At 38.8% G+C, this 19554-nt stretch overlaps 1 protein-coding gene across 4 annotated transcripts in view; it reads left to right on the top strand.

The window, feature by feature from the left end:
- LOC124595298 (ATP-binding cassette sub-family C member 10) overlaps positions 1–19554 on the top strand; it is a 365583-nt gene that overhangs the window by 235029 nt on the left and 111000 nt on the right. For all 4 annotated transcript variants that reach the window (XM_047133987.1, XM_047134004.1, XM_047133995.1 and 1 more), the window contains one exon: positions 17736–17946. In XM_047133987.1, coding sequence (XP_046989943.1) covers positions 17736–17946 — 211 coding nt within the window. The remainder of the gene's footprint in view (positions 1–17735; positions 17947–19554) is intronic.

Here is a 19554-nt window from a genome sequence, read left to right as displayed (position 1 = left end):
TTTGATTATTTCTTCATCTCTTAAAATTTCCTCATTCAGCCACTTAGTAACATATTTATCATGAATTTCTTCTCCTCCTGGAAGGTTGTGGAACACATCAGTGTACAAAGTAATTGATAATGCCGAATTCTACATCTACATCTACATCTACATTTATACTCCGCAAGCCACCCAATGGTGTGTGGCGGAGGGCACTTTACGTGCCACTGTCATTACCTCCCTTTCCTGTTCCAGTTGTGTATGGTTCGCGGGAAGAATGACTGTCTGAAAGCCTCCATGCGTGCTCTAATCTCTCTAATTTTACATTCGTGATCTCCTCAGGAGGTATAAGTAGGGGGAAGCAATATATTCGATACCTCATCCAGAAACGCACCCTCTCGAAACCTGGCGAGCAAGCCTCACCGCGATGCAGAGCGCCTCTCTTGCAGAGTCTGCCACTTGAGTTTGTTAAACATCTCCGTAATGCTATCACGGTTACCAAATAACCCTGTGATGAAACGCGCCGCTCTTCTTTGGATCTTCTCTATCTCCTCCGTCAACCCGATCTGGTACGGATCCCACACTGATGAGCAATACTCAAGTATAGGTCGAACGAGTGTTTTGTAAGCCACCTCCTTTGTTGATGGACTACATTTTCTAAGGACTCTCCCAATGAATCTAAACCTGGTACCCGCCTTACCAACAATTAATTTTGTGTGATCGTTCCACTTCAAATCGTTCCGCACGCATACTCCCAGATATTTTACAGAAGTAACTGCTACCAGTGTTTGTTCCGCTATCATATAATCATACAGTAAAGGATTCTTCTTTCTATGTATTCGCAATACATTACATTTGTCTATGTTAAGGGTCAGTTGCCACTCCCTGCACCAAGTGGCTATCTGCTGCAGATCTTCCTGCACTTCGCTACAATTTTCTAATACTGCAACTTCTCTGTATACTACAGTATCATCCGCGAAAAGCCGCATGGGACTTCCGACACTATCTACTAGGTCATTTATATATATTATGAAAAGCAATGGTTCCATAACACTCCCCTGTGGCACGCCACAGGTTACTTTAACGTCTGTAGACGTCTCTCCATTGATAACAACATGCTGTGTTCTGTTTGCTAAAAACTCTTCAATCCAGCCACACAGCTGGTCTGATATTCCGTAGGCTCTTACTTTGTTTATCAGGCGACAGTGCGGAACTGTATCGAACGCCTTCCGGAAGTCAACAAAAATAGCATCTACCTGGGAGCCTGTATCTAATATTTTCTGGGTCTCATGAACAAATAAAGCGAGTTGGGTCTCACACGATCGCTGTTTCCGGAATCCATGTTGATTCCTACATAGTAGATTCTGGGTTTCCAAAAACGACATGATACTCGAGCAAAAAACATGTTCTAAAATTCTACAACAGATCGACGTCAGAGATATAGGTCTATAGTTTTGCGCATCTGCTCGACGACCCTTCTTGAAGACTGGGACTACCTGTGCTCTTTTCCAATCATTTGGAACCTTCCGTTCCTCTAGAGACTTGCAGTACACGGCTGTTAGAAGGGGGGCAAGTTCTTTCGCGTACTCTGTGTAGAATCGAATTGGTATCCTGTCAGGTCCAGTGGACTTTCCTCCGTTGAGTGATTCCAGTTGCTTTTCTATTCCCTGGACACTTATTCCGATGTCAGCCATTTTTTCGTTTGTGCGAGAATTTAGAGAAGGAACTGCAGTGCGGTCTTCCTCTGTGAAACAGCTTTGGAAAAAGGTGTTCATCCCGGAGTGTCTGGATATGCTGTTTCGAGCCACTTACTGATTTAACGTAAGACCAGAACTTCCTAGGATTTTCTGACAAGTCGGTACATAGAATTTTACTTTCGAATTCACTGAACGCTTCACGCATAGCCCTCCTTACGCTAACTTTGACATCGTTTAGCTTCTGTTTGTCTGAGAGGTTTTGGCTGTGTTTGAACTTAGAGTGAAGCTCTCTTTGCTTTCGCATTAGTTTCCTAACTTTGTTGTTGTACCACGGTGGGTTTTTCCCGTCCCTCACAGTTTTACTCGGCACGTACCTGTCTAAAACGCATTTCACGATTGCCTTGAACTTTTTCCATAAGCACTCAACACTGTCAGTGTCGGAACAAAAATTTTCGTTTTGATCTGTTAGGTAGTCTGAAATCTGCCTTCTATTACTCTTGCTAAACAGATAAACCTTCCTCCCTTTTTTTATATTCCTACTAACTTCCATATTCAGGGATGCTGCAACGGCCTTGTGATCACTGATTCGCTGTTCTGTACATACAGAGTCGAAAAGTTTGGGTCTGTTTGTTATCAGTAGGTCCAAGATGTTATCTCCACGAGTCGGTTCTCTGTTTAATTGCTCGAGGTAATTTTCGGATAGTGCACTCAGTATAATGTCACTCGATGCTCTGTCCCTACCACCCGTCCTAAACATCTGAGTGTCCCAGTCTATATCTGGTAAATTGAAATCTCCACCTAAGACTATAACATGCTGAGAAAATTTATGTGAAATGTATTCCAAATTTTCTCTCAGTTGTTCTGCCACTAATGCTGCAGAGTCGGGAGGTCGGTAAAAGGAGCCAATTATTAACCTAGTTCAGTTGTTGAGTGTAACCTCCACCCATAATAATTCACAGGAACTATCCACTTCTATTTCACTACAGGATAAACTACTACTAACAGCGCCGAACACTCCACCACTGGTTGCATGCAATCTATCCTTTCTAAACACCGTCTGTACCTTTGTAAAAATTTCGGCAGAATTTATCTCTGGCTTCAACCAGCTTTCTGTACCTATAACGATTTCGGCTTCGGTGCTTTCTATCAGGGCTTGAAGTTCCGGTACTTTACCGACGCAGCTTCGACAGTTTACAATTACAATACCGATTGCTGCTTGGTCCCCGCTTGTCCTGACTTTGCCCTGCACCCATTGAGGCTGTTGCCCTTTCTGTAGTTGCCCAAGGCCATCTAACCTAAAAAACCGCCCAGCCCACACCACACAACCCGTGCTACCCGTGTAGCCGCTTGTTGCGTGTAGTGGACTCCTGACCTATCCAGCGGAACCCGAAACCCCACCACCCTATGGCGCAAGTCGAGGAATCTGCAGCCCACACGGTCGCAGAACTGTCTCAGCCTCTGATTCAGACCCTCCACTCGGCTCTGTACCAAAGGTCCGCAGTTAGTCCTTTCGACGATGCTGCTGATGGTGAGCTCTGCTTTCATCTCGATAGCGAGACTGGCAGTCTTCACCAAATCAGATAGCCGCCGGAAGCCAGAGAGGATTTCCTCGGATCCATAGCGACACACATCACTGGTGCCGACACGAGCGACCACCTGCAGATGGCATCCGGAAGGACCCTTTCCACATCTGGAATGACTCCCCCCGGTATGCACACGGAGTGCACATTGGTTTTCTTCCCCTCTCTTGCTGCCATATCCCTAAGGGCCCCCATTACGCGCCTGACGTTGGAGCTCCCAACTACCAGTAAGCCCACCCTCTGCGACCGCCCGGATCTTGCAGACTGAGGGGCAACCTCTGGAACAGGACAAGCAGCCATGTCAGGCCGAAGATCAGTATCAGCCTGAGACAGAGCCTGAAACCGGTTCGTCAGACAAACTGGAGAGGCTTTCCGTTCAGCCCTCCGGAATGTCTTTCGCCCCCTGCCACACCTTGAGACAACCTCCCACTCTACCACAGGTGACGAATCAGCCTCAATGCGGGCAGTATCCCGGGCAACCACAGTCGTAGTCCGATCGGGGGATGGACTGGCTCATCGCTGTCACTCACTACTGGATCCAACTCGGCATCAATGGATGGCCACAATTTCCTCCAGCTCTTCATTAAGATAGCGCTCTCCACTTTATCCCATGCTTCGGAAGCTTGGAAAACAACACCATGTATTTTCATTATTTTCCACGCCTTCAGCATAATTTCGATAGAGCCGTTTTCACTTTCGTTCAGCAAGTAGATGAGAAGTGAATGTCGATTAGATTAGATTAGATTAGATTAGATTAGATTTACTTTCATTCCAATTGATCCGTAGTGAGGAGGTCCTCCAGGATGTGGAACATGTCAGAAAAACAACAATACATGACAAATATTTACAACTAAAACAAATAAGCTAATGTACCATTCCACAGGTCCCAAGTGGAATGATCGTCATTTTTTAATGAACACTAAGAGTCATTTTACAAATACTAATGCACTGAATTTAAAATAAAAAAGTTTTTATTTATTTATAAGGTAATAAACATGTAATACGACTACTGTAATACTTATTTACAATGAACACATTACTGCACTGAAATGGTGCAGAAGTTAGATTATACTAACACACACACACACACACACACACACACACACACACACACAAATTTTAAATGAACATATTACTGCACTGAAATTGTGCTGAAATTATGTTGTACTTATATACAAATCAGTTGGTTTCACTAAGAAATTCATCAACGGAGTAGAAGGAGTTGGCCACCAATAAATCCTTTAGGCTTCTCTTAAACTGAATTTCATTGGTTGTTAAGCTTTTTATGGCTGCTGGCAAGTTATTGAAAATGTGTGTTCCTGAATAATGCACACCTTTTTGTACAAGACTAAGTGACTTTAAATCCTTGTGAAGATTATTCTTATTTCTAGTATTGATTCCATGAATTGAGCTGTTGGTTTGAAAACGTGATATATTTTTAATGACAAATTTCATTAAGGAATAAATATATTGGGAAACAGTAGTTAGTATCACTAGTTCCCTAAACAGGCTTCTGCAGGATGTTCTTGAGTTCACACCACATATAACTCTTATTGCGCGTTTTTGTGCCCGGAAAACTTTAGCTCTGCTTGATGAATTACCCCCAAAAATAATCCCATATGACATTATGGAATAAAAGTAAGCATAGTATGCCAGCTTTTTCATTTTTATATCCCCTATGTCTGACAAAATTCGCATTGCAAACAGAGATTTGTTAAGACGCTTCAGCAGTTCTGTGGTGTGCTCCTCCCAGTTGAATTTATTACCAAGCTGTAACCCCAAGAATTTAACAGTGCCCACTTCTTCTATCTTCTTGTCATCGTATGTTAGACATATACTCTTGGGACACCCCTTACAAGTTCTGAACTGCATGTAGTGTGTTTTTTCAAAGTTTAGTGACAAAGAATTGGCTAGGAACCAGTGATTAATGTCCACAAATATTTTATTGGCTGATCTTTCTAAGACTACACTTGGTTTGCTATTTATTGCAATGTTTGTATCATCGGCAAACAAAACAAACTTGGCATCTGGTAATGTTACTGATGAAAGGGCATTGATAAACACAAGAAAAAGTAAGGGCCCCAAAATGGAACCTTGTGGGACCCCACATGTAATTAGTTCCCAGTTGGATGATGCCTGATAGCTTGATACATGTCTCTTTCCTAATAACACCCTTTGTTTCCTGCCAGAGATATAAGATTTGAACCATTTTGCAGCATTTCCTCTTATACTATAATATTCTAGTTTACTTAAAAGGATATTGTGATTTACACAGTCAAATGCCTTTGACAGATCACAAAATATATCAGTTGCATGCAATTCTTTGTCTGATGAATTAAGCACATTTTCACTGTAAGTGTAGATAGCCTTCTCAATATCAGAACCTTTTAGAAATCCAAACTGTGACTTTGACAGTATGTTATTTGAGATAAGATGGTTATAAAGACGACTGTACATTACTTTTTCGAAAATTTTTGAGAATGCTGGCAACAGTGAAATTGGACGGAAATTTGATGCTATTTCTTTATCTCCCTTCTTAAACAGTGGCATAACTTTAGCATATTTCAGCCATTCAGGAAATATTCCACTAATAAATGACTGGTTACACAGATAGCTTAATATGTTACTTAGCTCAGAATCACATTCTTTAATTAACTTTGTTGATATTTCATCATACCCACTAGGTGTTTTTTATTTTAAAGATTTTATGATGGACATTATTTCTGTTGGGGTAGTGAGGGTCAAATTCATATTATGGAAGTTACTTGAAATGTCTGGTCTAAGGTAATCCATAGCAGCATCTACTGAACCTGACAACCCCATCTTTTCAGTAACAGTTATAAAATGTTTGTTAAAAAGTTCTGCAACACTATACACATCTGTCACCAATGTATCATTCACTCTTAATGCTATTTGTTCCTCTTCATGTCTGGTTCTACCGGTCTCCTCCTTCACTATATCCCATATTGTCTTTATTTTGTTATCTGATATGACTATCTTTTCCTTGTAATATATTTGCTTTGACATCCGTATTACAGTCTTTAATATTTTGCAGTATTTCTTATATGTGCTATAGCATCAACATTGGAAATGTTTCGGATTGACAGATGCAGTTTTCTTTTTGTTTTACAAGATACCCCTATTCCTCGAGTAATCCATGGCTTCTTTGTAGACTTTGCTCTAACCTTGGTAAGTTTTGGGGGAAAGCAGTGTTCGAATAAGGTAAGCACTTTGTTAGCAAAAATGTTATATTTTTCATTCATGCCATGAGCACTGTAAACATCAGTCCAGTGAATGTCTCTGAGGAGTGTCCTAAAATAATCAATTTTTGGCTTACTGATTACCCTCTTGAGCTCAGATTTAACAGATTTTAAATCCTGTTCGGTATTAACATTTAACAGAAGGAACTGCATGTCATGGTCTGAGAGGCCATTGACTATTGGTTTTGTAATATAATTTTGTTCATTGGACTTTTCTATAAAGATATTATCAATGGCTGTTTGTGAGCAAGTGGCTATCCTAATGGGGAACTTTACAGTGGGAATTAAGTTGAATGATAATGTTACTAACTCAAATAAGTTCTTACTGGGAGAGTCTTTAAGGAAATCTACATTGAAATCACCAGCAACGACTATTTCTTTGTTTTTGGTTGTTAAATGGGCCAGTACAGCTTCAAAGTGGTTGACAAACAGATTAAAGTTACCTGCAGGTGCTCGATATACACTTAATATTATGAAGGATTTTTTGTGAAATTCTAATTCTGTTTCACATGCTTCCATATGCTGTTCTAGGCAAAATTTATGAATGTCTATGTTCTTAAATTTATGACAGTTTCTGATGAATGTGGCAACTCCTCCTTTCTCCATTTCTGATCTACAAAAGTGAGATGCTAATCTAAACCCTGTAACACTTAAAAGTTCTATACCAGTGGCCACATGATGTTCAGAGAGGCAGATTATGTCAGCTGGGTTTGAAGACTCTAATTCATCTATGCAGATAGTTAATTCATTAATTTTATTTCTCAGTCCTCGAATATTTTGATGCAATAAAGATAGCTGACATTTCTCATTGATAATGACATTTAACTGATTCCAAAGTTCCCTGGTAGCAGAAAGAGTGCTTGCACATGTATACCATCGGACTTTAGAGAAACATCTGAAGGATGACTGGGAGCATTGTCAATTGTAAGGATAGCTTTCAGTGGAAGCTTTTTGTTCTTTAGCTCTTTTCTCACTGCTGGTACAAATGTTTCATGGAACCACTGAGAGAATATTTATCTGTCCATCCACGCTTTCTGCTGAGCACAATACTGCAGTGGTAGAGTGGATGTTGGAATTTTCCAATCACCATAAATTGTAGTTTATGACTCCCATTTGCATTATAGCATGTCATTAACATCACGCGCTGTTTCTGTTGCTTGTTACCACGAACTTCCTTCTCGTTCTTGGCAGCTAATGTTTTTGAGGGAAGCATCTTGTAAAAGAGTCCTTTTTTCATCAGCATTATACAAGGCATCAACAGTTAAATCTTCATCCTCTAATATCTTTCTTATCTTGCTTACAAAATCATCACGATTTTAATCCTTAGCTGAGCGACTTTCCCTACTGACTGTTGGCTGCCGAATGCCGTGATGTTTCTTCCAACTTGATAGCCAACCTTTGCTCGCTGCTAACAAGTTACTACCATCAAGTTGTTTGTTAAATGCAGCTGCTTTTGCCTTTATAATTGGGCCTCTGACTGGAATTCCTTTACTGCATTGTTGTTTGAACTATCTATAAACATCTAAGTCTGCTTCATAATTCTCACTCTTTCGCATAACCTTCTGCTTTTCCAACTCACTATCCATTTGTTTTGAGTACTGTCGAATAACATCTTCTTTCTTTTTGATGTCATAAATAGTTGTTCGTCCAACATTGAACTTAGCAGCAATGGTTTTCTGCGAAGAAACTCAATTTAACGTATCTAAAATTTCGAATTTTTTCTTGAGGTCTAGTGTAACATATTTCCTTTTGGAAGACATGATTCCGAACTGTAAAGAAAGCTACAATTTCAAATACAGTATATAAAGCATTGTTTAACTAAACACTGTTGCGCACGATAATTCATTGTGCATGTGTTTTTGGATGTGTGCTGGATTACTGAGAGGCCGGACTACTGGGGCCAGATTAGCGAGAGACCAGTGTCTGTTTATGTTGCCGGTGATGCTAATAAAAAATATAATTTATTTACTGATGAAGTACCAGGTATGTTTGAAAGTGTCTTCACAAAAAGGATCTATAAACTACAGGACAGGCAATCAGGCAAAACACCATGGCTCACCACAGACATAAAATATCATGCCAAAGAAAAAGAGATCAGTATATAATATCCAGAAAATCTAATTCTGTCCAGCATAACTATTACAGGACATACGTAAAATTTTAACAAAAGTAAATAGTAAATCCAAGTGTATGTGCATAACTTTTGAAATTAGGTTTTCAAATAATAAAATCAAAACATTTTGGAATATAATAAAGAGGGAAACAGGAACTTCGCCATCTGACAGTGTAAGAAATGCTTTCCTAAAAATTAACAATTTGAAAATTGTTGATAGTAAACATAGGTTGCACTTGGTGACCTAAGTGAAGCGGCAGATAATCTGAAACTTAACCTTCCTGAAATTTCTATTGATATAAATGTAGCACCCATAACTGTCCATGATATCAAAAAAGTAATTCACTCATTAAAAAGTAAAAGATTTTCAGGTATAGATAACATCTCTAGCAAGGTGTTCAAAGCCTGCAGTAATGAAGTATATGTAACATTTGCTCACATTTGCAACACATCTCTTTTTGAAGGAATTATTCCATAGAGGGTGAAATATGCCATTGTGAGACCTCTTTACAACTGCGGTGATGCTACAGATGTCACTAATTATCGTCCTGTCTCTCTATTAACAACATTTTCAAAGATTCTTGGAAAAGCAGTAAATAATAGGATTGTGGGCCTCCTAGATAACAATATTATTATCAACCATAGACAATTTGGTTTTCAAAAAGGGGTTTCGACAGAGTGAGCTATATACTCACTTACAAATGATATCTTGGAGTCTATTAACAGTAAGAAGTCACCAGTTGGTGTCTTCTGTGACCTTTCCAAGGCTTTTGATTGTCTAAACCACAAGATATGAAATCTCAGTATTTGGTTAAAAACCATATCTTGAAGACAGGAAACAAAAGGTGGTCCTACATGGCTACAACAATGGATCTCTTAATACAGTGGCTTCTGAATGGGGCAAAATACAGCATGGGGTTCCCCATGGATCTGTCCTTGGGCCCTTGCTGTCTTTAATATATGTTAATGATCTACCCCTGTTCATTAGTAAAAAACTGTGAATTCACAATGTTTGCTGAAGATACAAGCATCATGGTAGATTGTATGTCCACTACTGATCTAGAGCCTGATCTTAATGACATACTCAGAGAAGTTACAGCTTGGTTTACAATTAAGTCTCTTTCAGTTAATATTAGAAAAAACTATTTTTATTCAGTTCCACACTAAAAATAAAAATCCAGGAAACACAGTCATTGTACATGACAACCAGGTACTGTAACAGCTGCACTCCACTAAATTCCTGGCAGTTCATATTGACGGTAGGCTCAACTGAGAACATCACGTGTCCCTGACTCTAAAAAGGCTGTAATTAGCAACTTTTGCTCTAAGAATCATCACTCATCTTGAGGACATCACCATTTTAAAATTGGCTTGTTTTGGGTAAGAAATCCTAACGCCTCAGAAGGGAACAGTCAGAATTAGTGTGGGGTTTCTCCACAAACCTCATGCAGAAAACTATTCACACAGGAATACTGACAACAACAAGCCAGTACATATACTCTCCGATGAATTTTGTCATTAAAAACTATTCTCAGTATGAAACAAATTGTTCTTACCACAAGGGGTCTTGTGAAAAAGTGGTTCCAGACATATCTAAAAAATAGAAGACAGATAACTGAAATCTCACATATTTCAAGTTGCTCAAACTATATTGTAAAGTATACTTCAGACCCAAATTATGTGAATATAGGTGTCCCACAGGGTAGTGTCCTTGGCCCAATACTATTCCTCACTTACATAAATGACTTCCCACAGAGCTTCAAGCATGGACAAACAGATTGTTTGCAGATGACTCAAATGTTCTAATCAGTGACAAATCACCAGATGCACTGAAAGAAAAAGCCAAACAAACACTAAACAGTGTACGTGAGTGGGCGTTCAATAATAAACTAACACTAAATTTAAAAAAAAAAACAAATGCTGTTAACTTCTATGTCTGCAAAATACCACACTATAACAACTTTCAGTTAAACGATGAAACTATAGAATGTGTAGACTACACAAAATTTCTTGGTATGCATGTTGACAGTCAGTTAAAGTGGGAAGAACATATTAAAATACTTACTAACAGAGTTGCTACCGCATGCTATGCTCTTAGAATTCTAATTGTAGTATGTGATACTACATGTGTCAGATCTGTATATTTTTCTTATATCCATTCTGTTATTACGTATAGAATAATATTTTGGGCAGTCAACAGCAAAAATATTCAAATAGTTTTCAAATTACAGAAAAGAGCAATTTGTATAATAATCAGGAGTGGCAGTAGGGCTCACTGTCTTGAACATTTCCAAACACTGGAAATCCTAACAGTCCCCTGCAAATACATTTTTCAAAGTATTATGTATGTAAAAAAAATATTGACTGCTATGTTATAAATTCTTTAGTACACAACTATGAAACTGGAAACCAATACAGTCTGCATCTAGAGAGGAAAAATAAAGTTGAAACTCAGCAGAGCTTGTTGTACAATGCTGTTAAATTATGTAATAAATTACCCCAAAATATAAAAGATATTGACAGAATTGGACAGTTCAAAACAAAACTAAAAAAAATTTTATTAAATAAAAGTTATTACGCAGTAACGGACTATCTGAATTAAAACATGTAGCATAATTAAAGTAGCCTGCATTTTAATACATAAGGAAATAATTATAATATGAAATACAGACTTGTACAGTACTATAAGAAAATTAAATAAGGATATAAAATGAATGTAAGATACTTTAGAAATGTGTGTAAATATTAATTTTATGCATATAAATTGTAGGTATATTGTATTGTATATGATTTTTCTGACGAAATCCACACAATGTAAATTGTTACATGGATTAATAAATCAATCAATCAATCAAACAAACTATAACATTAGAGGTAAAGATCATCTCCATTTTGAACAAAAAACTTTGTCACTTGTACAGAAGGGAGTAAAGTTTGCTGCTGTTAAGACTTTTAATGCACTGCCTAATTATATTAAATATACAAGAGAAAATGAAATGCTATTCAGATGTATATTAAAAAAATAGCTGCTTTACCATCCACTGTACCCCTTAGGTGAATTGTTTTCCAGAAACAATTAAAAGTTCCCATATACATTTTAATGCACTTCTTGAATAAAAAGATATATCTTGTTATTCAGATATTAGATGAAAGATACAATACTATGTTAGACGGTGAATTACAATATTAGAGAAATATTAGTTACTAAATAAGAAAAACAGTTACTTACTATTATTTATATAATTGTACTATGTTGTTATTATTCAGTAGTATTAATTATGTTTGTATAATTCTGTTGACACATTCCACATCCAAGAGAATTACTCATATACAGATTCACGGAATACGCATACAAAAAAGAAATAAAGCATTACCTATTGCCATGGTCATGACAATGACATGTTGTGGCATGGGCTCCATAAGGCACTGAAAATGTTGGTAAGCCATCCTGATACATGACTGCTAAACCATTGTCCACAGCTCACATGTATTGGTTGGAGATGGATTCGTGAAGCGAACATCTTGTCCTGTTGGCATCCCAGATTTTAGGTGATGGATTCGTGAAGCAAACGTTGTGTTCTGTCGCATCCCAGATTTTAGGTGACTTAGGTACCCACAAAAGCATGTAACATTCTTCAAACCTTCCTGACGTATTTATTAAATGAATACAGAGGTAACCTGCAGCATACCTTATGTGAACAAACAATTTATTGTTTTATGGTGTGAGATGGTGATAGGTCTATCAGGAACCTCATTTCATCCTATGTGCAAACTGTACAATGAGTGTCTCTTGCAAGGAAGGTTTCCTTCACCATGGAAGAATGCTGAACTGGTAATAATTAGTAAAGAGCAAGATAAGGATCCACTGATACCCCAACCCTACAGTCCAATTTGTCTTTTGAACTTTCTCAGCAGGATATTTGAAAAACAGTTATGCAAAAGATTACAAGATCTGCTACACGGGATGAGCCCTCACCGGTATGGATTTATAAGAGGCAAGTCAACTGAAGAGGCAATTAATAAGGCAATTTTGGTAGTGGCAAATATTTGCTCTACATACGCTGCAGCAATGATGATTGATATTGCTGGCACTTTCAATAACCTATGGTGGCCATATTTCTTTGATTGCCCTAGGGATTTAGAGCATCCAGAAATCTTGTACAACTGCCTGAGAGATTATTGCTACCTGCAACATGCTTCTTTCACAAGCCCAGAAAATAAAATAATAAAGGCAATAACAAAAGGCTATCCATAAGGATAAGAATGTGGTCCGGAGTTTTGGGATGTAGCAATGGAATGCATACTACAGAAGTTACATGACAGTGGTAACATAAGCCTACTGGTAGCATTAGCGTTTGACATGTTGCTCGTTGTAAGTGGTGACTCCAGAAGAATTGTAGAAGACAAATTTAATGTTGCACTCCATGACCTTGAGGGCTGGCGTTGAAGTGTTAAATTGTCGCTAGCGCCTCACAAAACAATGTGCCTCCTGCTGAAAAGGAAACCTAGTAAGAAATTCTAAAATAAAATTAAATGCTATAGTGATTAGGAGAAGCACAGTAATGTGATATCTAGGGGTATTTCTGAATCCACATCTTAGGTTTGCACATCATATAGAGGAAGACGGTATAAAAGTTACAGATGTGATGAATAAAAGTATAACCATTGCAAACAGGCAATCTTGTCTTCCCTTGAAAAAAATCAGAGTGTACCAGCAATCTGTATTGGCATCTGTTGTAGAATATGGTGCGAGCATTTTGGCTCATAGATTTCAGCTGGTGAAGCCGGCTTTGTTAGTGAGAAGAGTTCAATGAGGAGTGTTACTAATATTAATGCGCACCTACTGCACTACCCAAAATGATGCTTTGTTAGTAATTCTAGGAATATCCCCACTTGACTTCGAAATTAGGGAAAGGGAAGCCTTCTAATGGTTAAAGAAAGGCAATCAAATGGAAGTATGAAGGGTGCTTGGAACTGAGGCCAATTCAAAAAAGGCAATAAAAGATCACATATTATGACTGTGCCGAAACAAATGGGACACTTCAGGTACAGGCAGGTGAGCCTATGAATTTCTCCTTAGCAAAAATGAGATTTATCAACCAATTGAGTGGTTTGATACATTAACTGACTGGCCATGGCCCTTATGCTATGTATCTATACAAAATCAAGAGACAGATGAATGATAGTTATGCCTTTGGCAGTGTGAGCTCAGCAGAAAACACATTGTGGGACTGTGCACTCTTTGAAGGTGCAGTGAGTAATGGGTATCACATATTGCGTATGCTGGATCACAAAGCAGCACCAATGAGCAACTTGATGTGGCATGTCTTGGATGATACTACAGCCACAGTGTCCAGGAAGGCCAAGGAAGAATTTGCAATGCATTCAGCTATAAGTCAGCATGCTGCCATCCAGGTTAAATAACATACTCTGCAGATGGAGAGATGATAACTGAGGTTGGCAACCACTGAATGAAATAGTGTCCCAAGAATCTACATTGCATTGGTGCAAGTGATCATGGATGTGTGGACTTCCAAGATGTGACAGTGCTGGGTGGAATTACTTGTTGTAGTGGAAATGCTGCTAATGTGCTACCTGATGCCCAAGGCATCCAGCAGACAATGGCTGCAATTCTGAAAAATGATTAAGCCTTCAATTGAAAGCACGAACTCTAAACATAATGAATACAACTGTTTGTCACATTACAATCAAAGATTTAAACATGAAAAATGTGTGCACCAAACTCAACTGACATCTATGAACAAAAGGACATCAGAGTGCTACGGTGCCAAGAATTCTTGAAAAAGTGTGCAAACGAACCCAATTTTTTTTAAAGCTCAGTTATCACCAGTGATAAGTCATGAATTTTTGAGTATGGCCTGGAGACAAAAGACAGAGTTCTAGAGTGTTACTCCTGTCTGCTTAGCCATGCATGTTAATGCAACCACTTGTGAGATGGGGAGGTATGCTGGCCCTGCTTACATTCTGCCCGGCAGATTAACAATGAGGAGTCAGTGTGCCAGTGAGCCTGGATGCAATTTTTAGTTAGTTTCCCCACATCCCACTAGGCCCTAAGGTCCTCACATCATGTAGTAGTAGCTGGAGATATTATTGTTGAGCTACATAATCTTTTAACAGAAATCTCTGTGGAGAACAAAATATATGCCATATGCTCTTTAAAAAATATTTAAACAAAAGGTGAATTTAAAAATGACCAAATGAATGTAGAAATGAAGTAATGAAGTGTATCAAACAATAAAGAAACTGTAAAATATGCAGGGTGAACATTAATAAAACCGACAAATTGCAGGGATGGTTTCCTGACTGGAAATGGAGGAAAAAAGTCCTGTGAAGAGGTGTCCAGAAATGCGTCGTTGCCATGGTAGATGGCATTGACAAATGAAAGTTCCTCTGACCACATGCTCTGTCTAGCACACAGATGACGACTAGACAGATTGATAATGCCAATTCTGGTAAAGGTTGCTTTGTCAGTAAAGAGGACAGAAATCCCATAATTGCAATGGTCTGGTGCAGAAAACATTGACAAAATCCTTCCTGTAGATAGAAATCCACTGCCGATAATCCTTGCACTCACTGCAGGTGATGGTAGGGGTTGTCGTGCAGGACACAATTAATCATACTGTGGCTTACATCGTGCTGGCAGGCCACTTGCCTCTAACTTGTGCTACAGTTTGTCTCAATATCATGTAGAATTCCCTCCTTCAAATCTGGTGTATGCACTGTCCGCCATCTCCCTGCATGCTTATCTATCTGAAATGACCCATGACCACGCAAATGCTCAAAAAGGGCTTGAAATGTTCTGTGATGTGGTTGGTGTCTTTGAGGGTACTTGTTTTGGTATAGCCGTGCTGCCTGGACTATTTCCATCTGCTTGGCCATACACAACCGCCATCTCGGTTTGTTCCTGACATGAATACCAGACCATTCAGCTACTTACAGTATGCTGCTTCAATCACACAACCTGTGGCACAGAAGAAACATACAGCATGTGGTCAGAGGAACTTTTATTCGTCAGTGCCATGTGCCGTGGCAGAGATTCATTTCCACACATATGTTCATGGGACCTTTTTTCCTCCATTTCCTCTCAGGAATCTGTCTCTGAAGTTTGTGGTTTTATTAACATTCACACTGTGTAGTTGGTCTTAAAGGGTTTCACATCCTCTAGCAAATAAATGTATAATTAAACTACACAATAAATTACTAAACATAAAAGTACTCAGTGCAAATCCAGATTCAGTGATCAGTTACCAATTCATCTGCGGTATAGAGCCTTGGGGGGGATCTGATTCTGTTGCAACAGTGTCTGTGTTAGCAGCACTCAAGAAACAGAGAATTTATATTGATCTGTTTACTTAGAACACAGAGAGATTAAACAAAGAGCACATGAACATAATAAAGCCCGAGTGAGAGATAGTCTGAAAATGTTATTACAGCTTGGCCAAATTGATGTATTATTATTCCAAAAGGAACAGCGAAGATCAGTGCTCATATTATTGAATAATTTGACAATTTTTTGGTGTTTAGAGCCACTCAAAGGAGAGGACAGATACAGACTAAAATTAACAGCAACTCAAAAATGCCTATGAGTATTTTTCAGGAATTGAAGGTTGAATTGAAAAAATATATTCCAGCTGAATCTCCAAATGAAAGTTTACTGTTCTTGCACTCTACCATTTCTAAGCCTCCCAGCGAGACATAAAATCCAAAAGAGCAAACTATTATACGTCTGCTACTTCAATAATATAGATTTTACTACGCACATATTATTTACAAATAAATCACAGAAAGTAGTAGCTCTTGACTCTTCTGGGAATACACAATATGAAAAACTTCTGGAGGTTGTTATCTCTTGACTAATACACTAATCTTAAAGTTTGTTGCCAGCTGGTGTGGCCGTGCAGTTGTAGGCGCTTCAGTCTGGAACCGCGTGACCGCTACGGTCGCCGGTTCGAATCCTGCCTCGGGCATGGATGTGTGTGATGTCCTTAGGTTAGTTAGGTTTAAGTAGTTCTACGTTCTAGGGGACTGATGACCACAGATGTTAAGTTCCATAGTGCTCAGAGCCATTTTTAAAGTTTGTTGAATAACTCACATGTTAGTGTAGGAGAACAGTTTGCAGATTTTACTGGGAAACACTCAGATATGATCCATGTTCTCGGTACATCCAGATGTCATTGGTTTATTCACTGAAATCACAATCGTCAGTTGTATGGTGAGCGAAGATGGTACCACATTCGGAGGACAGCCAAGTCCGTGTATTAACCAAACATTGATGGTAGGTAACAACAAATTCCAAATCACAGTCAGAGAGAAAACCATGTAAGAGTTGTTGTCAATAGGTACATCAGAGAACATGCTGTGGATATCGGCTGGCTGTGACAAGCAAGACCCTGGCATCTGTGGCAGCTCTTAAATCTGCTGCAGATCTCCATCTCCTAAATCTGCTGCAGATCTTTTGCAACCTGAATCATTACCAGCAGATGTATCCTTCTGTACCATTTCTAGTAATCTTGCCAGACATATCCATAATTATATTGTTTGACCCTTTGATACATCCAATAGGATTACAAGACAAACCATCCAAAAATAGAGAGTGATTGCTTATGGTCAGTGAAAAAAAAGTCAATGATAATAATAAAACAACAGATAGAAAGGGCGTAGGATAAGAGAAATAACAGATCAGAGATACCATAGACAATGTTATCAAATAGAAGATGGTATAATAACATTCTCTGTTTGATCCTTGAAGGCACAAAGGTATCTAGAACACCATCTTACAGGCAGTAAGTATAAATTAGCAGAATAAAATAGGATGTGTTATCTGAAAATCCTAATATATGGACATTCTGTAAGAGGCTCTTATCTCTCTGTGGAGACAATGTGGTCACTACTGGTGATAAAGATATCAAGTTGTCAAAAGCTTTACCTTCCAGATCAATTACTCTTTATGTCCTGGTAGAGTGTTGCTCTGTAATATGCTTTATTAAGAAGTCTATAGTTAATTGCCAACTTAAATTTTACAGTTTTTACATTACACTTTTATTTTCCCCTGAAGTGTGTATTTTAATGTGCATTTTGCAAACAGGGACATTAGCTGTCACATTGTATGGATTACCTTGGCTTGTACTGGTTGTGGTCCCACTGGTGCCCGTCTACTATCGCTTGCAAGCCACATACCGTCTATCAGCGCGAGAACTGAAGCGCCTTTCAAGCATTACTCTTTCACCTGTCTACAGCCATTTTTCTGAATCTCTGGCTGGTCGCACAACTGTGAGAGCTCTTGGAGGAATTTCCAGGTACTGCATAATTTATTAGTATCTAATGCTATTATTTTAAAAATTTCATCTTATTTTACCCTTCCAACTTGAGGTTTAGTGACCATCCGACATAGTGTCACTTAACAACAGTTGTTTGTGGGGCCATAAAGACCCGACTTATTCCAAATTTTGTGATAGTTCACCCTTTTGCAAATTTATATGCACTTTAATACATCGGATCTTAAAAGCAATGCACACTGTAAGCCATGTGTATCTTACATAAATATACCATGGCCGCAACTACACATTTGAGGATGACATGAACCACATCACCGTGAATGCTTCTCACACCATTGTGGAGACTGTGTCTCTCTTTTAACCATATGACAAGCCTAAGATAGAGGAGTGTATCTAACATGTAAATGCAGGGCTTCAGGAGTCGCTCAACAGAGGGGGAGATCATACGTAGATGTGATTGATACATCACCCGTAATATTGTTGCACCACACCTGTCATGGTTTACATCTTAATGTTTCATTTCTGATATACTGTTGCTTGCAAAACTAATTTCCAGAAGTGTTCAGTGTAACCAGAGCACTGTCTGTCCAATCTCGTTGATTATCAATATTTTCACCAGGATTTTCAGGATAAATTACAGTTGGCACATAACTGTAGGCACAGTTACATCAATTACTGGAGGAGTGGGAAGCGACATCTTGCATGGTACAAGGGAGGACATTCATGATACCTTCGGACTTCTTAAAGAAGAAAGATGAACTTTTCTTTTCACTACATGAAATAGAAAAACATAAAGGTATTTCTACAGACTTGCTGTGCATAACAGAACATCATTTTGAAGTCCAAGGAATTGAGGAGAAGCACCTAGATGGATACAAGCTAGTATCACACTACTTTAGGTATAATACAGGCTGTATCAAAAAGAATCATCCGATTTTAGAAAATCATAACTATTATGTTCTTTGAGATACGTGCATGAACAACATACTGTTGGAAAGAGCAAACTCTTTGAGGTTTACATGGTTCCCACTACGTAGTGGCCATGTGCGCCCACTTCAGTTCTATTAAAAATGCGGTCGAGACAACAGAAAGTGTTTTATGTTCTACATTTTGCACAGTGCAGCTCAGTAATAATTGTTCAGTGTGACTTTTGTACTAGGTATGGTGTGGGTCCTCCTACAGCACAAAGCTTTAGATCAGGGGTCTCCGAATTACGGCCCGTGGCCCGAAACCGGCCCGCGAGGGCCGGCCTACCGGCCCATGTTAGCTGGCCGGACATACCCAGTATCCGGCCCGCCAAATATTTGCGGTGGTACCTATACTACCAACAATTGAGTTTCGAGGCCTATCGCGACCAATACACCGTGACATTGGCTCTGCTACTCGCTATAAGACTACATAAGTAAACTTATTGTTGCGCCGCTTGAAATAACAATGTGTTGACATACTCCACCTCTGTTACGTCTTGCAGTAATTGTGTTGCTAACAATGATTTTGAGATTTCGTTAACTTTGCAGGATGCTTTCGTGAAGACTGTGCAGTGACATACTTTTTTTGTCGGTGAAATTCGCCAGAATAAAATACACCAGAATTTCGGTCAGGTACGTCCACCAATCAAAATTATGTAAT

The sequence above is a fragment of the Schistocerca americana genome, chromosome 1 (genome assembly GCF_021461395.2).
Source record: "Schistocerca americana isolate TAMUIC-IGC-003095 chromosome 1, iqSchAmer2.1, whole genome shotgun sequence".
Taxonomy (NCBI): Eukaryota; Metazoa; Arthropoda; class Insecta; order Orthoptera; family Acrididae; genus Schistocerca; species Schistocerca americana.
Note: the sequence above shows the minus strand (reverse complement) of the source record. Positions and strands in the feature narration are given on the sequence as shown.